At 39.0% G+C, this 23,904-nt stretch overlaps 1 protein-coding gene across 2 annotated transcripts in view; it reads right to left on the bottom strand.

The window, feature by feature from the left end:
• Positions 1 to 6,994: 6,994 nt before the first annotated feature.
• Positions 6,995 to 23,904, bottom strand: part of kri (krishah) — a 96,485-nt gene continuing 79,575 nt past the window's right edge. The window contains exon 6 of one of the 2 annotated variants that reach the window (XM_067156850.2): positions 6,995 to 10,809. In XM_067156850.2, the coding sequence (XP_067012951.1) occupies positions 10,735 to 10,809 (75 nt within the window). In that variant the 3' untranslated portion in view covers positions 6,995 to 10,734. The remainder of the gene's footprint in view (positions 10,810 to 23,904) is intronic. The other variant, XM_067156842.2, reaches the window with a different exon arrangement.

Genomic DNA, 23,904 nt, shown 5'->3' on the forward strand with positions numbered 1-23,904 from the left:
TATCCACGACTTACGTCTCGGAACATCGTCTTTAAGTTGTCGCGTACAACTAGACACAATAACGCATTGCACAGTCATACATAAAGTACCTAATTATGACGCGAATACTCTATAACATTGTAACAAATTAATTACTTTGTCACCAAAATATCGGTAAACACAAGCAGTGGTCATATGATATTGAACCTGTCCAAAGAATTGAAGCAAACGCAAGCATTTTACATTACACATTCCACCCATGCGTAATGGTGGTTACATATGCAGGAAGGCGAATTTTGCCTCGTCTCGAGTTCGAATAATGTACGCCTCTAGTATCCAGGTAGGTGTATCTACAGTAGCCGTCAGTTTCTGCACTTAGTCTATTCATTCGTGAACTTACCGCTGTATACAATGCCAGAATGCGTATCCGTTATAATTATGTTATGCTGGATCAAAATAGAACTCTCTAGAAATAAAAGAAATGAACCTCCTAGTCGCTTGTTGACACATATGTACGGAATGGAGAAGGCGCGTGGTTTGCTATTCGCATATACGGCACAAACAACATTCAACTCCGTCTACCTGTAGGCCTACGACACGTTGCTCGCCACATAATGCGGGGACAACGCTCTCGAGATCTCTCGAAATTTCTCGCGAGAAATAGTGCCTGCGCTAGTCTCGAGAAATCTAGCCCATCGCTAATTTCACGCCGGTCGGTACAAACTATTACTCAATCCGAGCTTCGCTTGTATCCATACATGACTGTGGCACATAACCTTACTGAGTTCGCGCTGGTTCCCGGTGGCGAGTGGACGTGACTATCGGTGCTAGCGTATTAATCGGTATAGTGTGCGAGTAGGTTCGGTTTTGGTAAGGTGTTCAAGTTTCTTCGCTTCCTTGGGAGTGGTGTGGGAGTCTTGTGAGTAATTATATGTATTAATTTCCCAACTCCCTCCGAACCTCATGGCGGAGTCGAGTGGGGGACAGAGTATGGAGGAGGAGTCAATTGAGGTAGAGAGTCGTGAGTTTTCTTTGGATAACACCCTCGTGTTAAATGACCCACCCCCACCTGATAGTAACCGTGCTCCTTCTCCTAAAGTTGATGTGTATTCTCTGAAACCTGACACACAGACATATGATGAGACACATACGGGACCCTACTTAGTATTTGTGGAGGCCATTTCTGACGGTAAGAAATTGGGCAGCATCCATCCCATGGCTTTGGGAAAAAAATTTTATGATCGTAAATTTGAAGGTGTTGCTCAACTGGCTCGGCGAGGTCGCCATAGGATCCAAATTGAGTTTAATTCACGAACAAAAGCTAACGATTTTCTCACCAACCCTATTTTAAAGGAAAAAAACCTTAAAGCGTTTATTCCTTCCGCGTCACTCTATAAGATAGGCGTTATTCGAGGGGTTGATAAAGATTTATCGGTCGAGGAACTTTGTAAGGTTGCTGAATCAACCGCCCCCTTAGTCGAAGCACAGAGAATGAACCGACGCTCCTTTCAGGATGGCCGCGTCAGTTACATTCCAACTGGTACCATTAGACTCACGTTTCGCAGCCAGACTCTCCCTGCTTTCATTTCCATCTACCGGGTTCGTACCCAGGTCGAACCATTTGTTTTCCAGCCGACGATTTTCCGGCGATGCCAACGATACGGCCACACCAGAAAAAACTGTAGCGCTCAACACCCTCGATGCGCTAATTGCGCACATGAACATGAAACTACAGAATGTAAGAATTCTACCCGACGTTGTCCCAATTGTTCAGGAGAACATTCCGTAGGTTCCCTTCAATGCCCAGAACATCAACGGCAACAGGAACTGAAAAAAAAGCAGGCGTTGGACGTCCCTCAGTTATCCTCAGAGTCCTTTTTTACTCCGACTGCCAATAGATTCAACCCCCTTTTGAACTTACACAACTTTCCTCCGCTTCCAAGCACTTCGCCGTTTCCTCAACCCCAGCCGACGAGAAAGCGAAAATTTACGGCGGTCGTTTCATCGCCTCCACCTAGTCCGGATCGTTCGCCAGGTTACGATGTCAAGGGATATCGTGCTCTTCTCAAACAGCCTCCCTCTGTCACAACTGCTATATATCCTCTACCTTCCATATCGGGGACAAACCTCCCGACCACTTCCAGCCATGTAGATTCTACTGTATACTCCAAGCAAGACAGTTCCCGGGCCTCGAACCGGGTATCGGCTACCATTACAGCTATTTCAAACAAACTTTCTGCTTATGCCCGGGCGGCTGAAAACGATGCTAAATGGTCTAAAATGCTCCTCACCATGCAAGAGAAAGTTCAGTCCCTACTCCACTCATTAGTATCTTTTATATCGGTACATGATCATTCTTCAGTGGAATGCACGTAGCGTAATTCACAAGAGACATGAATTATTCTTACTCATTGATTCGTACAAACCTCATCTCATTTTCATCAGTGAAACTTGGTTGGCTCCGGCCAAACATTTTCATATACCTCATTATACTGTTATTCGTCATGACAATTATGGTTTTGACGGGGCGTGTATTTTGGTCCATAACAGCCTACCATACTCGTCGGTATCATTAACGTATAAAATACCTGGTACACAGGCGGTCGCTATTGTGATCGACCACATCCATTTTATTTCCATCTATTGCCCCCCGAGAATTCAAGGCACTTATGCTGATTGGGAGACTTTTTTCTCACAACTGCCGCACCCCTTTCTTCTGGGGGGCGATTTAAACGGGCACCATCGGAGTTGGGGATGTGACGTTTCGTGCCCTAAGGGCAATAAAATAGCTAAATTAGCGGCATCACATCAGTTACGGATTTTGAATGATGGGTCACCTACTCGCGTTACGCCCCCTTCTACGCATAAAAGTGCTGTGGATTTAACTATCTGTTCGAGTAATCTGGCGCACCGTGTGGAATGGGAGATCGTCAAGGACACCCATTCCAGCGACCATTTCCCTATCTTTATTGGGTTGGCTGACAGTCTTCCCGCCGCTCAACCCCCGGTTAAAGTAAGCAGACGAATGCGCCACTTCAATTCTTCTCAGTTTCAACATTTTTTAGTCCACAAGTTTGCAGCCTTAGGAGGTCAACCGGTGTCCTACAGTTCCTTCACAGCTATTATCACTAAATATCTAGATCTCTACCATCCACTCCAACCATATTTCCCACCTAAATCTATCGTTTATGCACGCTGGTGGGACGCGGAATGCACCGCCTTAAAATCACGCCGGAAAGCAGCTTTGCGCTCCTTTCGACGTTTGGGTACGTTTCAGTCTTATTTACATTATAAAGTCATAGTAGCACAATCGAAAAAGGTTTTTAATGATAAACGCCGCCGGACTTGGAAAACTTTCATTGCCTCGTTAAATAGGCAGACACCGTCCAAACATATATGGAGAGCAATAGCTGGTCTATCGAACCGCCTCCTTAATCCACCGTCTACTATACATTTCAATATGAATGCTTTGATAACCTTTTTTCATCACCTCACACCGGATTCGGTCGACCCTCAGTATGGTTTCGTTATCCCTCCTAGTTCTAATACCTTTTCGTCGCTCATGAGCCCAATTGACATAGAAGAATTAAATCTGGTTATCAATACTTCAAACAATTCGACACCTGGGCGGGATGCGATCTCGTATTCCGTACTAAAGCAACTCCCCCTTCTCGCTAGGCAACATTTACTTCACGTTTTCAATCATTGCATTGAGACGGCTCGAACCCCTTCCACATGGAATGACTTTTATCTCGTACCCCTGTTGAAACCAGGTAAAAATCCTCTCCTTACTGATAGTTCTAGGGGTATCTACCTGGGCCAATGCCTTAGGAAACTTTTCCAAAAAATTCTTCTGGAACGCCTCAAATGGTCTCTCGATTTTTATAACCTGCTACCAAAATATCAATTTGCCTTCCTCCCGGGTCGTTCTGCCTCTGATGCCATCAATCTTTTGGTCACAGATATCAGTTTAGCACGTTGTCGGAAGGAACCTTTGTTGGCAATTTTCTTTGACTTACGGGGAGCATATGATCATGTTGACTTAAAAATTCTACTCCAAAAATTGTTAAATTACAATTTTCCGCCGCCCTTTATTAATCTCCTATTGAATATGCTAAGGCACAGATCACTTCAACTCAAACATCTCAGCACGTCTGACCTCTACGGGGCTCCCTCAGGGGGATATTCTAAGTCCTATTCTCTTCTCAATCTATTCGATGTCCCTCGAGAACATTATTACACGCAGAGCACGTATGATCCAATTTGCTGATGATCTCGTGATATATCTCAGTCTTCCACAACTTGAAGAGGTTTATAAATCATTACATCTGACGTTACTGGATTTTGGAACGTGGCTCCATGATCATAACTTAGAGGTATCTTTCGCTAAATGTCGTGCGATGATTTTCTCTTGGGCTCGGCGTACAATCACCCGCCTATTCGCTTCCAAGGGTTTTCGATCCCGATAGTCCAGTCTACTAAATATCTTGGTATTTACCTTGACCGGAAATTACTATGGCATTCCCACCTCAAATACCTGGTGGATAAGTCCTTTCCTAAAAAACAACTCTTTGTTGCCCTACGACATAGATCCTGGGGATCCGATCCTAGTACGATGCTTCTGTTATATCGTAACATTATTCGATCGTCTTTGGATTATGGCTCGGGGTTTATCGACACGGCGGCCAAGAATAAACTTAATCACTTGGATTCACTCCAAGTACAGTTTGTTAAACTTTGTCTTGGGGCTCTCCCATCTTCCCCCAACAATGCCACCCTGGTTGAAGCCGCGGAATTCCCCTTAAATCTGCGGCGAAAATTGCTAGCAACCAAGTTTCTTTTACGGACTTTATCTCTAAACTCTCACCCTCTCATCCCTAAATTATCTTTGCTCGTTCGTTATTATCAAGATATGGGTACTCAGTTACACAGATTCCCCGCGCTGGCTTGGGCTTATTGGAAATTTAGCTATCTTCGCAACTCTATTTTGCGTAACCCGTCCACAGCTAACTACATTTTTCCCTTTCAGGCAAACTACTATGTTCCTGACATGATACTCCCCACGTCAGGGGAGGTCCCATCTTTTGGCCCGGCCCGGTCACAAAGTGCTCGGAAATATGTCCATCACATTTTGGCACAGGATGTTCACACATTAGCACCAGTCTTTTATACTGATGGGTCCAAAATTTGCACCCCCCCCCCCCCCAGGTGTGGGGGCGGCCTTTTTCTCTACAGATCTTGTTCTAGGTAAACAATTCTCCCTCCCGTCGGAGACTTCTATTTTTACGGCTGAAGCTTTCGCCATCCGTCAAGCCCTCTTATACGTTAAGTACTCTCGCCTCGAAACTGCCACTATTGCTTCTGATTCCTTGAGTGTACTTCAGGCTTTACACAATCCCAATTACCGTTCTCATTGGTACATTCAGAATCTTCGAAAAATTTGTTTCGATCTACATCAACGAGGTAAACAGATTAAATTTATCTGGGTTCCGGGTCATTCCCATATCACTGGTAATGAACAGGCTGATCGCTTAGCTCAGGCTGCTGCGCATGGTCAGGATGTGGCGTTTTATTTGATGTTGCCCTACATGGAATTTTGGAGCGGTTGTTGCGAGACTCTACGACAGATTTGGCAGACTGAATGGAGTAACCCCGCGTGTCGAAAAGGACGGAACTTATTCACGATTCTCCCCATTGTCCCACGTTCTCCGTGGTTTACAAAACATCCTTATACTCGACGTCATATTACGAATCTTGTCCGTTTGCGGCTTAACCACATGTGCACGCCGGATCAATTATTTCGGATGAAGTTGGTCGCGTCTAACCTCTGTCAGTGTCGTACGTCGTTTGCTACCATTAATCATCTACTTTTTCAATGTCCGTTACTCGAAATTAGCAGGCGTAAATGGTTACAACCTTTTTTTCGTACACAATTCGCGTTGCCCACTCAATTGACGTGTTGGATACTCGATCCCACGCCTACTACGGTAATTGCCCTCTCGAATTTCCTTTATGACACTAATTGTTTACTGTAGGTTCGGTGGTGTTGTTTTCTCTTTCCCCTTATGTGTCGACCTGGTCTTGTTTGTGATGGTAGAAGTCGCCAAGTATCGGTCACTCTGGCGTGAAGTCTAGTACCTTGTGTCCTTGTATTTTTCCTGTGTGGTAGATATGTAATTGAATTCCTTACCGGTATCCCCCCTTTTTTTTTGCATTCCATATTCTGTTTCAGTCTCCTCCATCTTTTGTGTTTGTTTAGAGAATGCGTGGCTGGGTATACCGCTCCCAAGCGAAGCCCATTAAATTATACGATCAAGACAAGACAAGACAAGACATAACCTTACTGCGAGAGATAAGGAGCGGAGACTAGTTTGTAAGGTGGGCAATCGAGCAAGACCAAGAGGCAGTGCTACACAACACATGGTTTTCGGACGAGGCTTATTTTTACGTGAACGGTGTTGTGAGCAAACAGAACGTTCGATTTTGGGCACGTGAACCTCCGCGAATAATCCACATGAAAGACACCTACGGGGAGAAAGTGTGCGTGTGGGTCACGATGTCAAGCCATGGAATCATCGGTCCGTTTTTCTTCGATGCTACAGTAACCTGTGAACGTTATTTAGACATGCTACAAAACCAGTTCTTTCCTCAACTTATGGCCACAGGTCTTCCATTGCAGACACAATGGTTAATGCAGGATGGAGCACGTCCCCATACTGCAAACATTGTGTTTGTTCCTACAAGAAAGACTTGGCCTTAGGGTATTGTCAAACAGATTTACAGAACGTTATGAAGGAGGAGGAATGTGGCTGCCTCACAGCCCGGACATTAACCCATGGGGGTTCCTTAAAGAGAAGTTGTACCACACAAAACCCGAAAATGCAGTGCAACTTAGGGCCATCATTGTGGAGTTATGCTACACCATTCCAGAAGATTTGTGGCAGGGTTGTCATATTGAACATGTGATTTATTACGTTGTATTTCCAAGCTGTATTCTTTACTTCTACATCAATAAATTACAAATCTTGTCAACAACAAATGTGTTATTCATGAAACAAATCAGGTGACTTGTCGTGCGCCACCCTGTATATTCATTGAGTTCACCTATCTCTATACTGTTTTGTGGAGATATACAGGGAGTACCAATAAAATGTATACACACTTTACAGAAGATATATATGTCAAGTCAAGTAAATTAATGTGAAATTCAACTCCCGCATGGATATTTTTTCTCCTGCGTGCCAGCTCACGCTACTGTATTGCTATTACATTCAGACAGAACACTGTGTTGTCTTGTTGTGTAGTTGATCTACAGTAGTAGGCGCGTCATTGGTAGAAAATTTAGCAAAAGGCACAGGTACGTTGTTATGCTAGTGTTGCTATGCGACAGGCAATAATGAACAAATAATGCTAAGATTATCATATGAAGTTCTGTAAACAGATGTGACTCACATGACGTTATGCTAGCACTACTACAACAAAATGGAGCCAAGATTATCGTTTGAACAGCAGAAAGTAATTTTGAAGTGGTATTGGAAAACTAAGAAAGTTGTTGAAGTTCAACAGCAATGGAGATGTGTGTACAGAACCACCAACGTGAGTGACAATTGCACGCATTTGAGACAAATTTGACACTTGTGGTACCATATGCGATGTTTGCAAGGGCAGATCGGGAGACCTCGTGCAGCAACAAGCCCTGCGTCCTCGGCTTTGGTTTTGGAGTGCTTTGAGTACTCACCACAGAAATTTACAAAGCAATGAGGACGTGACACTGGGATTAGCAGAACCAGCATATGCCGTATTATTAAAACAACAAAGTTGAAAGTTCTCATCCCAAGACTTTTGCATGCATTAAATGAAGATGACCCTGATCGGAGAATGCAGTACTGCGAGTGGTTTTGGAACATGGTGCAAGAGGATGAGGCACAATTTAATTTAAATGGAACTGTTAACCGGCATAACAGTGTCTATTGGTGCACAAACAATCCACATATTTTTGTGTAAAAGGCTGTTAATTTACCTGGAATTAATGTTTGGTGTGGGTTATCATCTAGGGGTCTAATTAAATCATTCTTTTCTGAAGGAATGGTAACTGGCCAAGTGTATCTGAATATGATACATCCATCTTACCCACCATTCGCAGACTCTATGGAAATGAGGAATTTTACTTCCACCAGGATGGTGCATCAACACATTACCACTGAGATGTCCGTGCGCACCATGTGACAATCTTCCAGGGCAATGGATAGGACGAAGAGGTCCGATTGAGTTTTCACCGCGTCCTCCAGATCTAACTCCACTGGACTTCTGTCTATGGGGAACTCTTTAGGATGTTGTATACTGTAGAAAACCACTTACACTGGCAGCACTTAAGGAAGAAATTGAAACAGCATCTGCTGCAATCACTGAGGACACTTTAGCAAACGTTGCTTGAACAGTAGTTAAACATACTCAGTAGTGTATAGACACCGAATGTGGGCATTTTGAGCAACTGTTGTAACTGAAAAAATCAAAGATGATTAGTTGCTCATCATTTTCTGTTTGCGTGAATTCAGCTTTGTTGTGTTAACACAGTTTTTTCTTTGCATGAAATGTGTATACATTTTACTTGGTACCCTCTGTAAATTGCGATACTTAAACAGGGCCTCTGTACTCAGGACTATAATATGGAAAGAGTTTTTACACTCCTTAAGAGAAAAGCAATTATCTTTATTTCAGAGTAGTGGAGCAAACTATTAAAAAGCTACAAACAACATGAAATAGGTAACACATAAGAAAATATGTACATTAAATTATTAAACTAATGCGTACTTAGCTTTACAGAATCTTGGAATCAAGAAATTACATTATATCAAGTAGCTCAGTCTAAGCAATATAAAACACACAAAGATCCAGCTAAATACTAAAATAGCTCTGTTTATGCTGTAAAGACTGGGATGACCAGCTTTCTTCCTAGATAATTTGCAAAGACTGAACCATCTTGCTAATATACTGAAAGCAATAGCAAAAATACAGCCCTGTCTTTCAACAGTTAAAATAATTATGAACTTGTTATTTATATTATTCATTCTATTCCTTCCACTGAGTCACCAATATATTAAAAATTGCCTGTACAATGTAATGATGTAGGCTTTTCCAGCTGACATCTAACAGATAAATATATATTAGGCTATGGTCACATTATGAATGACATTATTTCATGTACATCTCAGTAGGTCTTCTCAAGACAATCTGACAGCAAGATGGAATTGGCCTCTTCTCATATAGTAGAGGTGAGAACATTCACAACACAGTCTGGACTTGGGGGGGAAAAGATAGTGAAGACATGCTGCTGCCTCATTCTGAGTGCTGGAAGTTAGACTCTGTTAAAATACAAACATTCTTTCCTGTGTCTCCATCATCTTGAGCAGAAGCGAGCTATAATTAAAACCCTATTTGATTGCAAGAGATTGTGTAAATATGACCTCTACTCTAAGGGAACTCAATATCTGTAACACAAAAATTGGAATTTTAAAACTGCATCCACAGGGAAAAACAGTTTATATATGCCCAACTTTCATACCATCCACTTTCCACTGTATTAGTCAAGTCCTCAACTGCCAGAGAATTAACACTGTCTTTAACATCACTACAAAAATAGTCCAGTAAATACATTCAGCCATGAACTTACAGAACTACTTCTCTAGTTCTGAGATTTACCACATTACTTGTTTTTGTAAGTACTATGAGATGCAATATTAATACTTGAATAAGAAAACACAAGCATCTCAGTCATCTGAACCAAGCTGAGACATACACCACAGCTGAGCATCTACTGACCTATGTAGACCATCATAAAAAACTGAGGAAACTGATACACCAGTTACCACCCTCCATTTCAGTGATTGTTAACTTTGAGAAACAACTGATTTCCAATTTAATAACTCAATATGCAGGAAAAAGACCTGCACAAAGAGAGTATAGCTCCAAGCGCTCCCCACTCCCACCCTAAAAAAAAACCCCTGCAGCTCAGATCCAGTATATCATCTCCTCGGTCAGCACAGTGAATGCTTGCATCTAGATAAGAAAATGGCAGTTCCATCTGACTGTCACACTGTTTTCATGAGGTCATGTATCCATAGCCTAACAGCCTGGAACACAACACCTTTCTATTAACTGTATGTATTTTTATGAGATGGGTCAAGAGTTATCTGTATTAAAGTAATATGAAGAATTTCAGAATGTTAAATATAATAAATAAGCTTGAAAACAGAATTATCCATACATATTACTAATACTGAAAAAATTAATTACAAATATTATTAGGACTTTTTAGCTTAATCAACATCAGCCAGAAATAAGTATAGTTTTTTAATTTATATTAAAGTTGGTACAAAACGACACAGAACTCTCTTAACAGGAAGGACTTTATGATAAGTAAGAAAATCTTTTTCTTTCATAATAGGAATATTTTAATTAAAAATGATGGAGTCTAGCATGACATTATGCACTATTATTTTTCTAGTCCAAATTTGTTGTCATATTCCTTATTGACTATTAACAACCAATACAATAATATTACAGTAACATATTCTTTACCTTTACCATATAATTTAACATGAACATTAATACTGCTTGAGAGGTTTGTAGATAATCTTTTAAAACCAAACCAACTTGCACTTCTTAGACCATACATTTTAACAATCTTGGTTTACTACCATTAAAATGACACACTCAGATGAAGAAAGAATAATAATCGCTGTTTTTCTTTTTGTCTTAGTCAGTTCCAAAGTACTTCTGACCAAAATGATTAGGTGCAATGTGATGAAGTTCTGATGTTAAAATTTTCATCTAGAAAATAGAAAGATTTAAATATTTAGGTGCAATAATCACATATAACCTGAATGAGAAACCTGGTTACAGCACAGCATGTTACCAAGAATACATATAATAAAAAGTGTCTCTCAATAGCAACCAAATTGACACACTACAAAACAGTCACCCAGCCACAAATTACATATGCATGTGAAACATTATTCAAAACAACAAACACAGTTGTAATAGATGGAGTACTCAAGTTAAGAAAGGAGAATAGTGAGAACCTGTTTAAATAAAAATTATCAAGTAAGCAGAGTCTGGAGACTAGCTTCCAATAAAACAGTTTATAAAAAAATAGACCCTGTGACTAGCACAATGAAAAAGAAACAAATATTATTCTTAAGGCATCTAATATGGTCAACAGAAAATAGAATCAGAAGAAAAATTATGGAAGAGTAAGAATAAGAATAATATTAGATGGATCACAGAAATTAAAGAAGACATGAGAGAGTTACATATTACCATAGCAGATTTAAAATACAAAACAAATAGACTCAAGATATTGAAAGATAAACACACTAGACTACAGACGAAAATCAACAAGCAGAGAATAGGAAGAATGATTCCAGAAGCAGAAAGAAAATTATGTTCAGAAAGGAGTATTGGGCTGACAAAAAGAAGAAAAACCTCCATTAACCTGACTAAAGTAGTCATATGTTGGCTAAAAATTTTAAATAAATAAATAATTTATCAATTTGGGCTTATTGCCCACTTGTCAAAATTAACTATCTACACATGTCATTGTCATTTGACATGTAAATTGCTAGATCAATTGAAAAGTCTTTTCCTGTAACTAGTAATTTATTGAGGACATAACAAAGCAAAGGATTAACATTCTTCAAAATAAAGATACTAATTTTTTATTACGTTTGCTTAGCTCTTTGCTGGTACACAAATTCGTTGGCAACACCAATTGCAGATTTGGAGACAAAAGTATCTTCAAAGGCAATTTTGAGATTTCATTAAACTGTCTTTAACATCAACCAATCAATCACCACTGATCAGCATTTAGTGCTGTCAGGCAGGTGACAGCTTCCCTATCAATTGTTTACCTAGTCTTTTCAACTGGTTTCAAAGAAGTTGGAAATTTATCAAACATCTTCCTTGGTAAACTTGACAAAGGACCAAAATTTATTTTTTTACATGAAATGGTAAGAGAGGAATGGTGAAAACTTCTGAACAAGGCCAGCGCCTACAAGGGGTTGTCAAGCTGATGAAGATGATGGTAAATATACACTGATGAGTAACTGAATTAGAGATATCTGGCTGTTTGTTGGAAATGTTGGATAAATTTTGGATATTTTAAAGTTTGTTCTAAGCAATAACTTTTTTCGTTCATTGATGTCATTTGCCAACTAAATGATTTCACCAGCTTGGGACATCTTGGCTGAGGTTTATATTGATAATTTGGAACAATCTAAGATCATTAATAATATAAATGGAATTTCTTGGGGGGCAAGATATGTAGGTGGGCATCAATAAAATAAAAAATAAGCTGTCCACCACTTTAACAAAAAGAATCAATGAAAAAAGAAAGATTTTCCCACTTTTTCCATCAACAACAGTAACCGTTATCATATAACAAATAGATTTGGAAGACATGGTCTCAACTTTGCATTTAGAAACACAAATACCAATGCCAAGCTTTTCTATAATACACATATTTTCAACCATATATATATATATTTGAATTCTGGTGTTTACAAACTGAATTGTGCTTAATGCAATGCCAGTAACGCTGGTAAAACTGGGAGGAGTTTTTTAACTCAATATAAAGTAGAACAAGTGCAACATTGCTGTTACTTAGGAAGCATTATAAATGAAGACAATAGATGAACCAAGGAAATTAAAAGAAGAATAGCTCAAACAGGCCTTTCAAAAGAAATGAAATCTGTTAACAAATATCCATATAAGTTTAGAAACAAGAAAAGCTCTAGTAAAATCCTTTGTCTGGAGTGTACTACTTCATGGTTGTGAGAGTTGGACTATTGGAAAATAAGGAATGTAATTCAATGGAAGCAACTGAAATGTGGATTTGGAGGAAAATGACGAGGACTTGCTGGGCCCTGTTTCATAAAACATCTTTCACTAATATTATTAGTAAGAAACCAATAATATTAACTAATAATATTAGTATTATGTTTCATAAAATTATTAGTTAATAATATTAGTTATTAGTTCATAAATCAAAATTATTAGTAGATGTTCCTAATAATATTAGTGAATTGTTTCATAGACAACATGACTAATAAAAGTTACTCATATTATTAGGATTATTTCCATGAGTGTATTTTGACTCATAATTCATATTATTAGTGAAACCAAAGTGAGCGGTATTTTAATATTTTGGCATAAAATCATGAAGATCGCTGAAACGGTCGACTCTGATTCAAATAGTGATAAGGAACGAGTGTAGGTATTCACCGTTCAATAAATGTTACGTCAAAAACAGCCTGTACTGACATGTAACAAACATATGAATATCGGTACAATGGGAGATTTAGGTTAGATTACATAACTTTTGAGGATTTGCTTGATAGGATTGGTAGGTAATAGAACATTTCACTGCAAGGAATGAAGCATAACCTTAAAATAGCAGCTTCGCATTGCACTCCACCGGTTGGTAGTGATACACAGTATCATTGTGTTTCTCTAGTGCAGTTCTGCTCGGACACTCCAAGTATCTTTTAAAATCTTGGCTTATATCACCAGTAAACCAAGATGATGCTGGTGATGATTATTGTTTTAAGAGGAAGTAGGCTACAACTAGGCAACCATCATCTATAATAACACTAATCAGATAGAAAAATGGAAAGGATCCGACATTTTGAAAATGAAGGTATCGGCTAAAGAAAGAGAAGGGCCACGAAGGGCGTGATAATGAAAGACTCTCTCGGCCTCGCAACCTAATACTGTCAGGGTCGAAAAAGAACAAGAGTTGAACAAGGGAGGTCAGAAGGGTAGATGAAAATGAGCCTGGCAGTAGTAAGTTGAAGCAATGGCAGGACTCATCTCAGTGCCCCATGTTCGCCAACACACGTTCCCAAGTTGAGAGCCCTTTTAGTCGCCTCCTATGACAGGCAGGGGATACCGTGGCTGTTATTCTACCGCCCCCACCAACAGGGGTAGTAAACAAAGATTTTGCTAGTCCATCTCAACAAAGATTTTTAAGAGCATATGAAATAAAAGTAAAAGGAACAAGGAGAGTTATAGTGTGAAAAAGGCTGCGAATAGTTGACACTTTATCTCAATCACTTTCCGCAAAGAAATTTTCTTCTCTCACATTATTTTCACTTCTTTTATCCATTTTCATATGTATCGAAGTCACAACAACGAAAATCTCAAGCGAGCCTTTGAACATGTGGATTAATAGTCGGTTGTAGTCAAGCATTAGCCTACTGCTAGGAACGAACCCAAACCAAGAACATATGCAACAGACCGATTATAACTTCTATTTGTATCAGCTGACTAATGAACTAATATTATTAGTGAAGATATTTTATTAGTCATGTGTAAATCTTTATGAAACAGAATTTGGTTAACTAATAATTATTTTTATGAGTTCTAATATTATTAGCTAATATTATTAGTTTGTTTTATGAAACAGGGCCCTGGGACTCAAATATAAAAGACGAAGTGAGATGTTCTAAATTAAGTCAATGCACAACGGAGACTGATAAAGGATATGGAAAGAAGGAAGTAAAACTTGTAGGTCATTTCTGCGTAAGCATCTTTGAAGGAAGAATAATAGAAAAGAAAGGAAGAGGAAGACCAAGGAAGACATACTTCATGGATGTAGGAAACTTGGTGGGATATACAGACTACAGGAAGTGAAGAAAACATGAGGATTGAGAGGAGAATGGTTGTAGCGACAAAGCTTAGCTTTTAGTGCATTATGATTACGATGATGATGATATAGAACATGTAAACGCCAAGAAATACAATAGATTCTCAGCTATGAGTGACCACATGAGTGAATTTAATCACTCCTTCCTGTGAGCTTGCATCCGGGAGATAGTAGGTTCGAATCCCACTATCGGCAGCCCTGAAGATGGTTTTCCGTGGTTTTCCATTTTCATACCAGGCAAATGCTGGGGCTGTACCTTAATTAAGGCCACGGCCGCTTCCTTCCAACTCCTAGGCCTTTCCTATCCCATCGTCGCCGTAAGACTTATCTGTTCACAATTAAGTATTTATTATTTTCCACCTAGTCGATACAATGATTGCTTAAGGCAATTTAATGGTTAAAAGTGGTACATGTTTTGTATTTTATCAACATCTTCAGCCACTTTTAACCATTAAATTGCCTTAAGCAATCATTGTATCGACTAGGTGGAAAATAATAAATACTTAATTGTGAATCTATTGAAGTGCGATACAGACCATGAAACTGATTTTATGTAAGACTTATCTGTGTCGGTGCGATGTAAAGCTCCTAGCAAAAAAAAAAAATCACTCCTTCACCTTCATAAACCAAGACTTGAACATTTTACACATAGCTAATAAGGGCATCTTGCTCAATATACAGGGTGTTTCTGTAAGAGCGTGCTAAAATTTAACAGGACATAGAGATGCTCCACTGAACAATTTGAGGTAGGGAACCTGGGTCAGAGAAGCTGGTTTAAGGAGATATGGAAGTAAACTTGTCTACCGCTTTGTCTCGCAATACTGTTTTCCAGCTTATTTACAACTAACATGCATATAAGTTTACACGTATTGTGCTGTTTATTTACATGTACATTCTTTATTTCCTGCAAGGAAACAAGGAGGACGAGCCTGATTACTAGGAAGTCATGATGCAGGTTTTGTTTACTTTTTACCTGTCCATAAGGAGGCTCTGTTGCATCGTATTTACAATGTCCCATGACAGAATGTGTTATGAATCACCGACAGACCCATTCATTATTCAGCGCAATTCAGAGAAGTATTGGTCCAAAATATTCTCAAACTCAGTCATTAACTTCCCTTTTTCAATCCTTTTGATTATTTTGAGGTCTCTTGTCTATTGTGGTATATTGATAGCCAGTTTCTTTCATGTTGTTACTCACTGCGGAATATTTGTTATGCTTTGAAGCATTAAAGTGTTCCATGTACCTGGTAAGAAAGCTGCGGCCAGTTTGGCCAACATACGAAAAATTACACTGTGTGCATGATAGTCTGTATATCCCAGAACCTTGATATTTGTTATTATTGGAGTTTACTATGTTGTGCTTAAAGAATAAGTTTTTATTGGTATTGTATGTCTTGAAAGCTATTTCTATATTCCGTTTTTTTTCAATGGGTTTACTATTTGATGAATCGCTGGACTGGTGTAAGTAAAAGTTGCGTATTTTTATTTTTTAGTCTTTTCCGGGGTAACGCCCGCCTGGTGGCCATGATCGTTATGGCGCTGAAGTCTAAAACGGTCTGACACCGAGGTTAGCCAGTTTGAGTCCCATTGGTCAAAAAAAATTTCACCATTAGAATGTTGGCCGGCAGGGTAGGGGAGGTGGTGGTATACAATTTCTAATCACTAGATTGCGTGCCGAAAGCCTGGATTAAATTCCAAACCTCTCGGCAGTGCTCATATGGAGTGAGGGCAATGACGCTCTTGATGGTGATTTGTCCGTCGGATGGGGACGTTAAGCCTTGAGGAGACCCTTTGGTGCTATTCAACACGAGTAGGCTATTTTACAAGTCATTAACCTCATTTTCGGTCCGTATTGACGACAGTGATTACATTTAAACGAGTAGGCTATGTGCCGGTACCAGGTTTCACCCTCTCCCTACTATCATATATCACATCATTCATTTCATCTCATTAACTCCTCTGATGAGGTTGACGTCAGGAAGGGCATCTGGTCATAAAAACCCGCCACGACAGATTCATCTCACCTCATACCCGACCCCGCAGGAAAACGGGACAAGGGTTGGACAAACAGTCTTTTCTGGGGTAAGATTTGTGGCTAATTTGAATTTTACTTTATTGATGATTCAATTTACCATCTCTATTTAGTTCCTTCGTTAAATTTGCGAATGATAAGGATATTTTGTAAGCTCTGTAGCCCATGCTAAAAAAGGTTGCCTGTTTGTGGGATTTTGGGTGAAGTGAATAATTTCTTATTGTTACTGAAGTATGTGTCGGCTTTCTGAATATTTGAAAATCAAATTTAGAATTTGTGCGTGTTACGTTAACGTCCAGGAAGTTTAATGAACTATCTTTTTCATCTTCTTTAGTGAATTTTATGTAACGGTCAATATTATTTTAAAAATCTAAGATATGGTTAACATGAACCCAATAATACCCAAGGCAAAGATACACAAAAATAACACACCCATTCAACCAATTATAAACAGTAGGAACAGCCCAACGTATAAAATGTCAAAATTTATACATCTGTTTCTTAAAAAAACATTATAAGTTTTACAATACTTCTTCAATTAAAAGTTCAATTGAATTCTGTGAAAAACTAAAGAAGTTCAACTTACAACCCCACCATAGGATGAGCTCGTTTGACATTACTAATATGTATTCAAACATCCCTATTAACAAAACTGTGGAAATTATTAATTCAAACCTCTCCAAACATAGCAAGTTAAGTAAGCTTGAGATAGATGAATTCATTAAATTACTTAAATTTGTGTTAAATAACAACTATTTCACATTTAATAACAAAATTTACCACCAGTTGAGTTTGGCTATGGGTGACCCCAGCTCGGGGATATTGACCGATATTTACATGGACGACATGGCACATAGAAAAATTAAACCTAATAGAGAAGGGCTCTGCCTTTGGCTAAGATTTGTAGATGACGCGTTCGTAATAATAGATAACCGGAAAAATAACAGCGAAAATGTTGTTCTTGTTCATTAAATAAACAAGTTGAATTCTTAAGGATTGTTTTTAGACTTCGTTGAGTTCTAGGGACCGGGTCTTTATTCACTGCAGTGTAAGACTTATAAGAGAAGAACTCTGCAGTTTTTTTGATGTAGTCGCTTTTATTTACTGGGACTACTGTTTTGCCTTTATCCGCCTTAGTTACAATCACATTGATATCCATTATTTTTGTTTTTTATTCCCTTATTTGTTTCAGGAGGGCCTAGTTAGAGTTGGTTTTCATTTCTTTTACTAAATACGGAGGTTTCTTTTTTACTTCGAATTTGATATCATTTTGTATTTCTGCGGGCAATTTCCCTATATTTAATTCTGATTCCGCTATTGTGGTTGTTAAATCTTATGTTTTTTGTGGATTGGACCAATTGAATTTAGCTCCTTTATTAAGTATATTAATTTCTTTGTCAGAACAGGTGGTGTCCGATAGATAAATTGTCACGGGGGTGTTTTTCATAATGAAATTGGGTCTTTTTCTCTATTTGCATGTGTTTTTGACTTTTGCTGAGTTTCTTTTAGGTGTTCTAATTTGTTTTTCAGAGTTTTTTGCTTTCTAAGATGTTGGAAAGTTTTTTATTGGTGTACTGTTGAATTGAACTCCATTCTAATGGGGATGTAGATTGGGTCGTACTTAAGTGTACCTTGTGGAGTTGTAAGCTTAGTAAAGATTTCTTTCTATATAGCAACTTTATTTCATTTTTTAGCCATATCTTGTTTACTCTGTTTTGGGTGTCAAGAGATTTTGAACTTGATATGTTATTTCTTTGGGTAGACCATAGAAACTTAGGTATTATAATGCACTTTAAACATTCTTTCAAAAACCATATTTATAGCAATCTTACTGACTTTAACCTAGAGGTTAATATATTTGTTTTAGTTTACGCCTGGTTGGCTTTCACATTACATGTAACTTATCATGTTTAGACCCGTATTGAAATTTGCTATAATTTGCATTTTTTATTTTTCTATTCCACTTTTTCAATACAACTGATTTTGTGTTGTTAGAAATTCATATTACTACAACTAAAAGGAACATGTTTCGCTTGGTTTCGAGCATCCTCAGCCTTTGTAATTTATCTCAAGGTTAAGACCTGTCATTGTTAATTTACTTATAACTAATTTGTACTTAATTATGATTCTAAAAACTAAGTGGTAAAATACGTGAATATAGGCATTTGTAAACACAATGGACAGTTTAACAATTTAAAATGTCAGTGCTTAAATTGGGGTATACATTGATTGTAATAACACTGACGTCAAAAACACAGTAATATCTTCTCAATTATTAGATTTGGCTAAAATTCTCAAGTTCTTTGTTTTTTAAAAACAGTTGTTAGTTAACTTATTGTATTAAAATTTGAGACATAAATTCTGTTAAAACTTAATAGTGTCTAAAGCTTGAAGTCTTAAAATGATTTGGAAATATTTTGTATCATGTATTGGTTTGAGGCATGCTTCTATTAGTTGTAAAATGCAACTTATTGGTAGTTTCCTTGAACTGGTCTTGATTTGGAAAATTCTATATTCCCATGGAGGGTATTAGATATTTTTCACCAATAGAGCATGTCAAAAATGTCAAAAACATATCAGATGTAAGGCTCTTCAGGCGTTTGCTCTATTAACCAGCGTTTCGTCTTAGGTCTGACACTAGACTCATCAGAGTGGGATGTGTCAGACTCTACCCACTGACGCTGGGGTGTATGCAGGTGAACTTATCAGAAGTCGTTATAAGAGGCACAGTCTGATAACTGCATACGGGAGATAAATCTCCACAATGGAATTATTGCACGCCTAGCAATTCCGAATGGAAAATTCTAAATTCCCATGGAGGGAGGAGGGAATTGGATATTTTTCACCAATAGAGCATTCTAATTCCCTCCATGGGAATTTAGACTTTTCCATTTGGAATTGCTAGGCAGGCAATAATTCCATTGTGGAGATTTATCTCCCGTATACAGTTATCAGACTGTGCCTCTCATAAGGGCTTCTGATAAGTTCACCTGCATACACCCCAGCGTCAGTGGGTAGGGTCTGACACATCCCACTCTGATGAGTCTATTCTCTGGACCACCTTTTGAGCAGACTAAAGCGGATGTGACGTCATTGTCTCGTCACACTCGCCGTGGTTGCCAAACAAGCCGGCGCGAGATTCAAAGTTGTATTCCACCACTATAATACAGCACAGCGCACGGATTGAACCTCGAATGAATTTAAAATAATTAATACATTAACGTATGCGTGTTAGAATCCCATACAGTTTTTTAACGGCTTTAAACAATTAATTTACTTAATTAAATTTTAAATGTGAAAACCTACAATCTGTTTTCCAGTCAATGACCGGGTCAGGGATGGAATAAATGAAGCCCCATCTTGTGGAGAGGATAGGAATTGAGCCGGATGCCGAAGCCTGTCTCACTCCTCTTGGGCAATGATTAATGACTGACAGATGAAATTAAATGATACTGGAGAGTGATGCTGGAATGAAAGATGACAGGGAAAACCAGAGTACCCGGAGAAAACCTGTCCCGCCTCTGCTTTGTCCAGCACAAATCTCACATGGATTGACCGGGATTTGAATCACGGAACCCAGCGTTGAGAGGCCGACGCTCTGCCACCTGAGCCACGGAGGCTTTCACAGTTTTAATGTACTAGCTACAATTTCACGCTTAAAGCATTGCGAACGAATTCTTTTGACATAAACAGTAAGCATTACATTCATTAAATTATTACTATTATTATTTTATTATTTATTATTCACTATTATTATCTAAATATATGGCCTGATTCCTGATTGAAATGAGCTGCTACTCACGGGCAATTTTTGAATAAGCAAGAGAAGTGAGGATTATGTACTCGTACTGGAATTAACTTGAAACTGGCAGATGAAGTTGGGGATCCAGGCGAAAACCTGTCCCACCTCCGCTTTGTCCAGCACAATTTCAATAAATTAATTATTACAAATATATTTTTATAAAAATATTATATATTATTATTATTATTATTATTATTATTATTATTATCATCATGCAGGAGGTTTCAGCGTCAGCTTACCTTGTGCCGCAGTAATTAATTGAGTGGCTGCACACCCAAGTCGGAATCAGAGTCGGCGTCAGCACACGAGGTAAACTAATCCCTTCGTCAATACTATTCGCTTGGAAATGCTTATAACAGGCAGAATCATATTTATCTCACCGGGCGTAAAAATCTTGTGTTTCTTCTTCAACTGATAACAGTCTGGTGAATTTTTGTTCGGATCCACTGCACAATAATATCCAATCACGAGTAAGAAGAAACCTACAAACGTACAAGAGACTACAAGAATTACGAATTAGCACACAATACGCACATACACTGTTTTTGTAAAAGCGAAGCACACTGGAAAAATTATCTCACTGCTGTTTTAAACAGACTATGATTGGAACTGCACCCACGTGTTCAGGACATCCACTGAGTGAGTAAGTATGGCAGCTCCGCATTGACTGCACCATTGCCAAAGCTCACTCTGAGTAGCGCACCCCCCTTGCCCCCTCACCAACCGTGTGACAACACCGTAGGCGCTGCCCCTGTCGCCTGCGCCATCCCCTGGTCTATACACTCACTTCTGCTTTAGTTTGCTCAAAAGGTGGTCCGGAGAATAGTGTCAGACCTAAGATGAAACGCTGGTTAATAGAGCAAACGCCTGAAAAGCCTTACATATGATATGTTTTTGACATTTCTGGTCTTCATTTGACGAGCAGATTTAAACCTACTCGAAGATGCAGTGTTAAACCAGCATCTCATAAACATCACATCAATGAGTCACGTGTTCACATTCTGCAGCGCTACCACTGAGAGAGCGGCAAAACTACTGTATTAAATAAACATCACAAGCAGCTCTTCGCATCCCGGGCACAATGCAAAAGGGTAAGCCGTTACCATATTTTAGCAGTTTTAGGAGAAAAGTTTAAACCTAGTTTTAGTACTTTTCTCCTCTATGGGTTCTGAACTACTCTACTGTAATTTCATACAGTATTTTATTAATGTAACTGCTAAACAATGGACATTTCAAATTACAGTATGTACTGTACTGTATTGTAGAAACTATTTTCTCAGACGGTTGAGGCGCTGGCCTTCTGACCGCAACTTGGCAGGTTCAATACTGGCTCAGTCCGGTGGTATTTGAAGATGCTCAAATACTCATCCTCGTGTAAGTAGATTTACTGGCACGTAAAAAGAACTCCTGCGAGAGAAAATCCCGGCACCTACGCGTCTCCAGAAACCGTAAAAGCAGTTAGCGGGACGTAAAAACAATAACATTATTACTGGAAAATATTTTTCGGTTAATCCGAAAATTTCGTAATCCGAGCAGACTCCGGTCCCAGTTAGTTCGGATTAACGAGACTCTACTGTAGTAACTTGTCGAAGGCTTCCTGAAGTGCATCTTCAGAAGCTGATGCGAGGATCATATCATCAATCATCTGATCAAAAATTAGATGTTGGCTTTTCAGGCGTTTGCTCTATTAACCAGCGTTTCGTCTTAGGTCTGACACTAGACTCATCAGAGACGAAACGCTGGTTAATAGAGCAAACGCCTGAAAAGCCAACATCTAATTTTGATCAGATTTCTGATATGCTCTATTGGTGGAAAAATATCTAATTCCCTCCATGGGAACTTAGAATTTCCATTTGGAATTGCTAGGCGGGCATTAATTCCATTGTGGAGTTTTATCTCCCGTATGCAGTTATCAGACTGTGCCTCATAAATAGGCTTCTGATAAGTTCACCTGCATACACCCCAGCGTCAGTGGGTAGGGTCTGACACATCCTACTCTGACGAGTCTAGTGTCAGACCTAAGACGAAACGCTGGTTAATAGAGCAAACGCCTGAAAAGCCAACATCTAATTTTTTATCAGATTTTTGATATGCTCTATTGGTGGAAAAATATCTAATTCCCTCCATGGGAACTTAGAATTTCCATTTGATCATATCATCAGCATAGATGTAGGTGTGTACTACATTCCTCTTAATTGCTAGCATCACATCATGGGCTGCAATGTTGAATAATATAGGAATCAAGGGATCCCCTTGTAGTACCCCAATTATCTCATCAATTTCTGTAGATATGGATACAGAGTCATTAGTTTGAAGGCTGTTTTCTGCCAAAATGTTATTAATTATACGAACTAAAGGGTTGTTCTCACCCAATAAATTTGTTAATTTATCCATCAGTTTTACTCGGTTAACTGAGTCGAAAGCCTTAGTGTAGTCCACAAACACCGTAATCAACTTCCCTCTTTTAAACCGGAGAGCCTCGTGAATATCATTTTGTAAACAATGAATTGCAAGAATAGTCGATCGACCTTTTCTGAAGCCAAATTGCTCCCCAGGAAGAAAACTTTCTACTAGAGTTATAAGTTTGGTTAACAGTTTCAAAAGAGTAAATTCCAAGGTGATACCCCTGTAAGCATCAGGATCACAAGGATCCCCTTTCCCTTTGTACAAGAGCTTTAAAGTAGAGTTAATATGCAAGAATATACCGTATTTACCCGAATAATCCCCGCCGTTGAACAATGGCCACAACCTCATTTTAGGAAGGCTAATGAAATGAACTAAAATTCCTTCCATCAAAAGAGTAACATAGGCATAAACAAATATTTCGTATCACTCTGCGAGGTTCACGTGGTCTTTACGCAAATATCACTGCTATAAAATATATTTTCCATGGAAATGAGCAAGTAGGCCTACTTACATGACAGGTATTTCTTTTTTTTTGGTATTTGCTTTAAGTCGCACTGACACAAATAGGTCTTATGGCGACGATGGGATTGGAATGGCCTAGGAATTGGAAGGAAACAGCCGTGGCCTTAATGAAGGTACAGCCCCAGCATTTGCCTGGTGTGAAAATGGGGAAACCACGGAAAACCATCTTCAGGGCTGCAGATTACTGGATACTGGCCGCACTTAAGCGACTGCAGCTATCGAGAAGGTACAGCCCCAGCATTTGCCTGGTGTGAAAATGGGGAAACCACGGAAAACCATCTTCAGGGCTGCAGATTACTGGATACTGGCCGCACTTAAGCGACTGCAGCTATCGAGCTCGATAGGTATTTCATTAATCTGAACTTGCAATAGGCTCGATTCCCTGTAGATGGGAAGATTAATTGTCTCTTGCATCACTAGATTCCTCTCCTAAATTACTTACAAGTTTGTCACACT

This window comes from Anabrus simplex, chromosome 1 (assembly GCF_040414725.1).
Source record: "Anabrus simplex isolate iqAnaSimp1 chromosome 1, ASM4041472v1, whole genome shotgun sequence".
Lineage (NCBI taxonomy): Eukaryota > Metazoa > Arthropoda > Insecta > Orthoptera > Tettigoniidae > Anabrus > Anabrus simplex.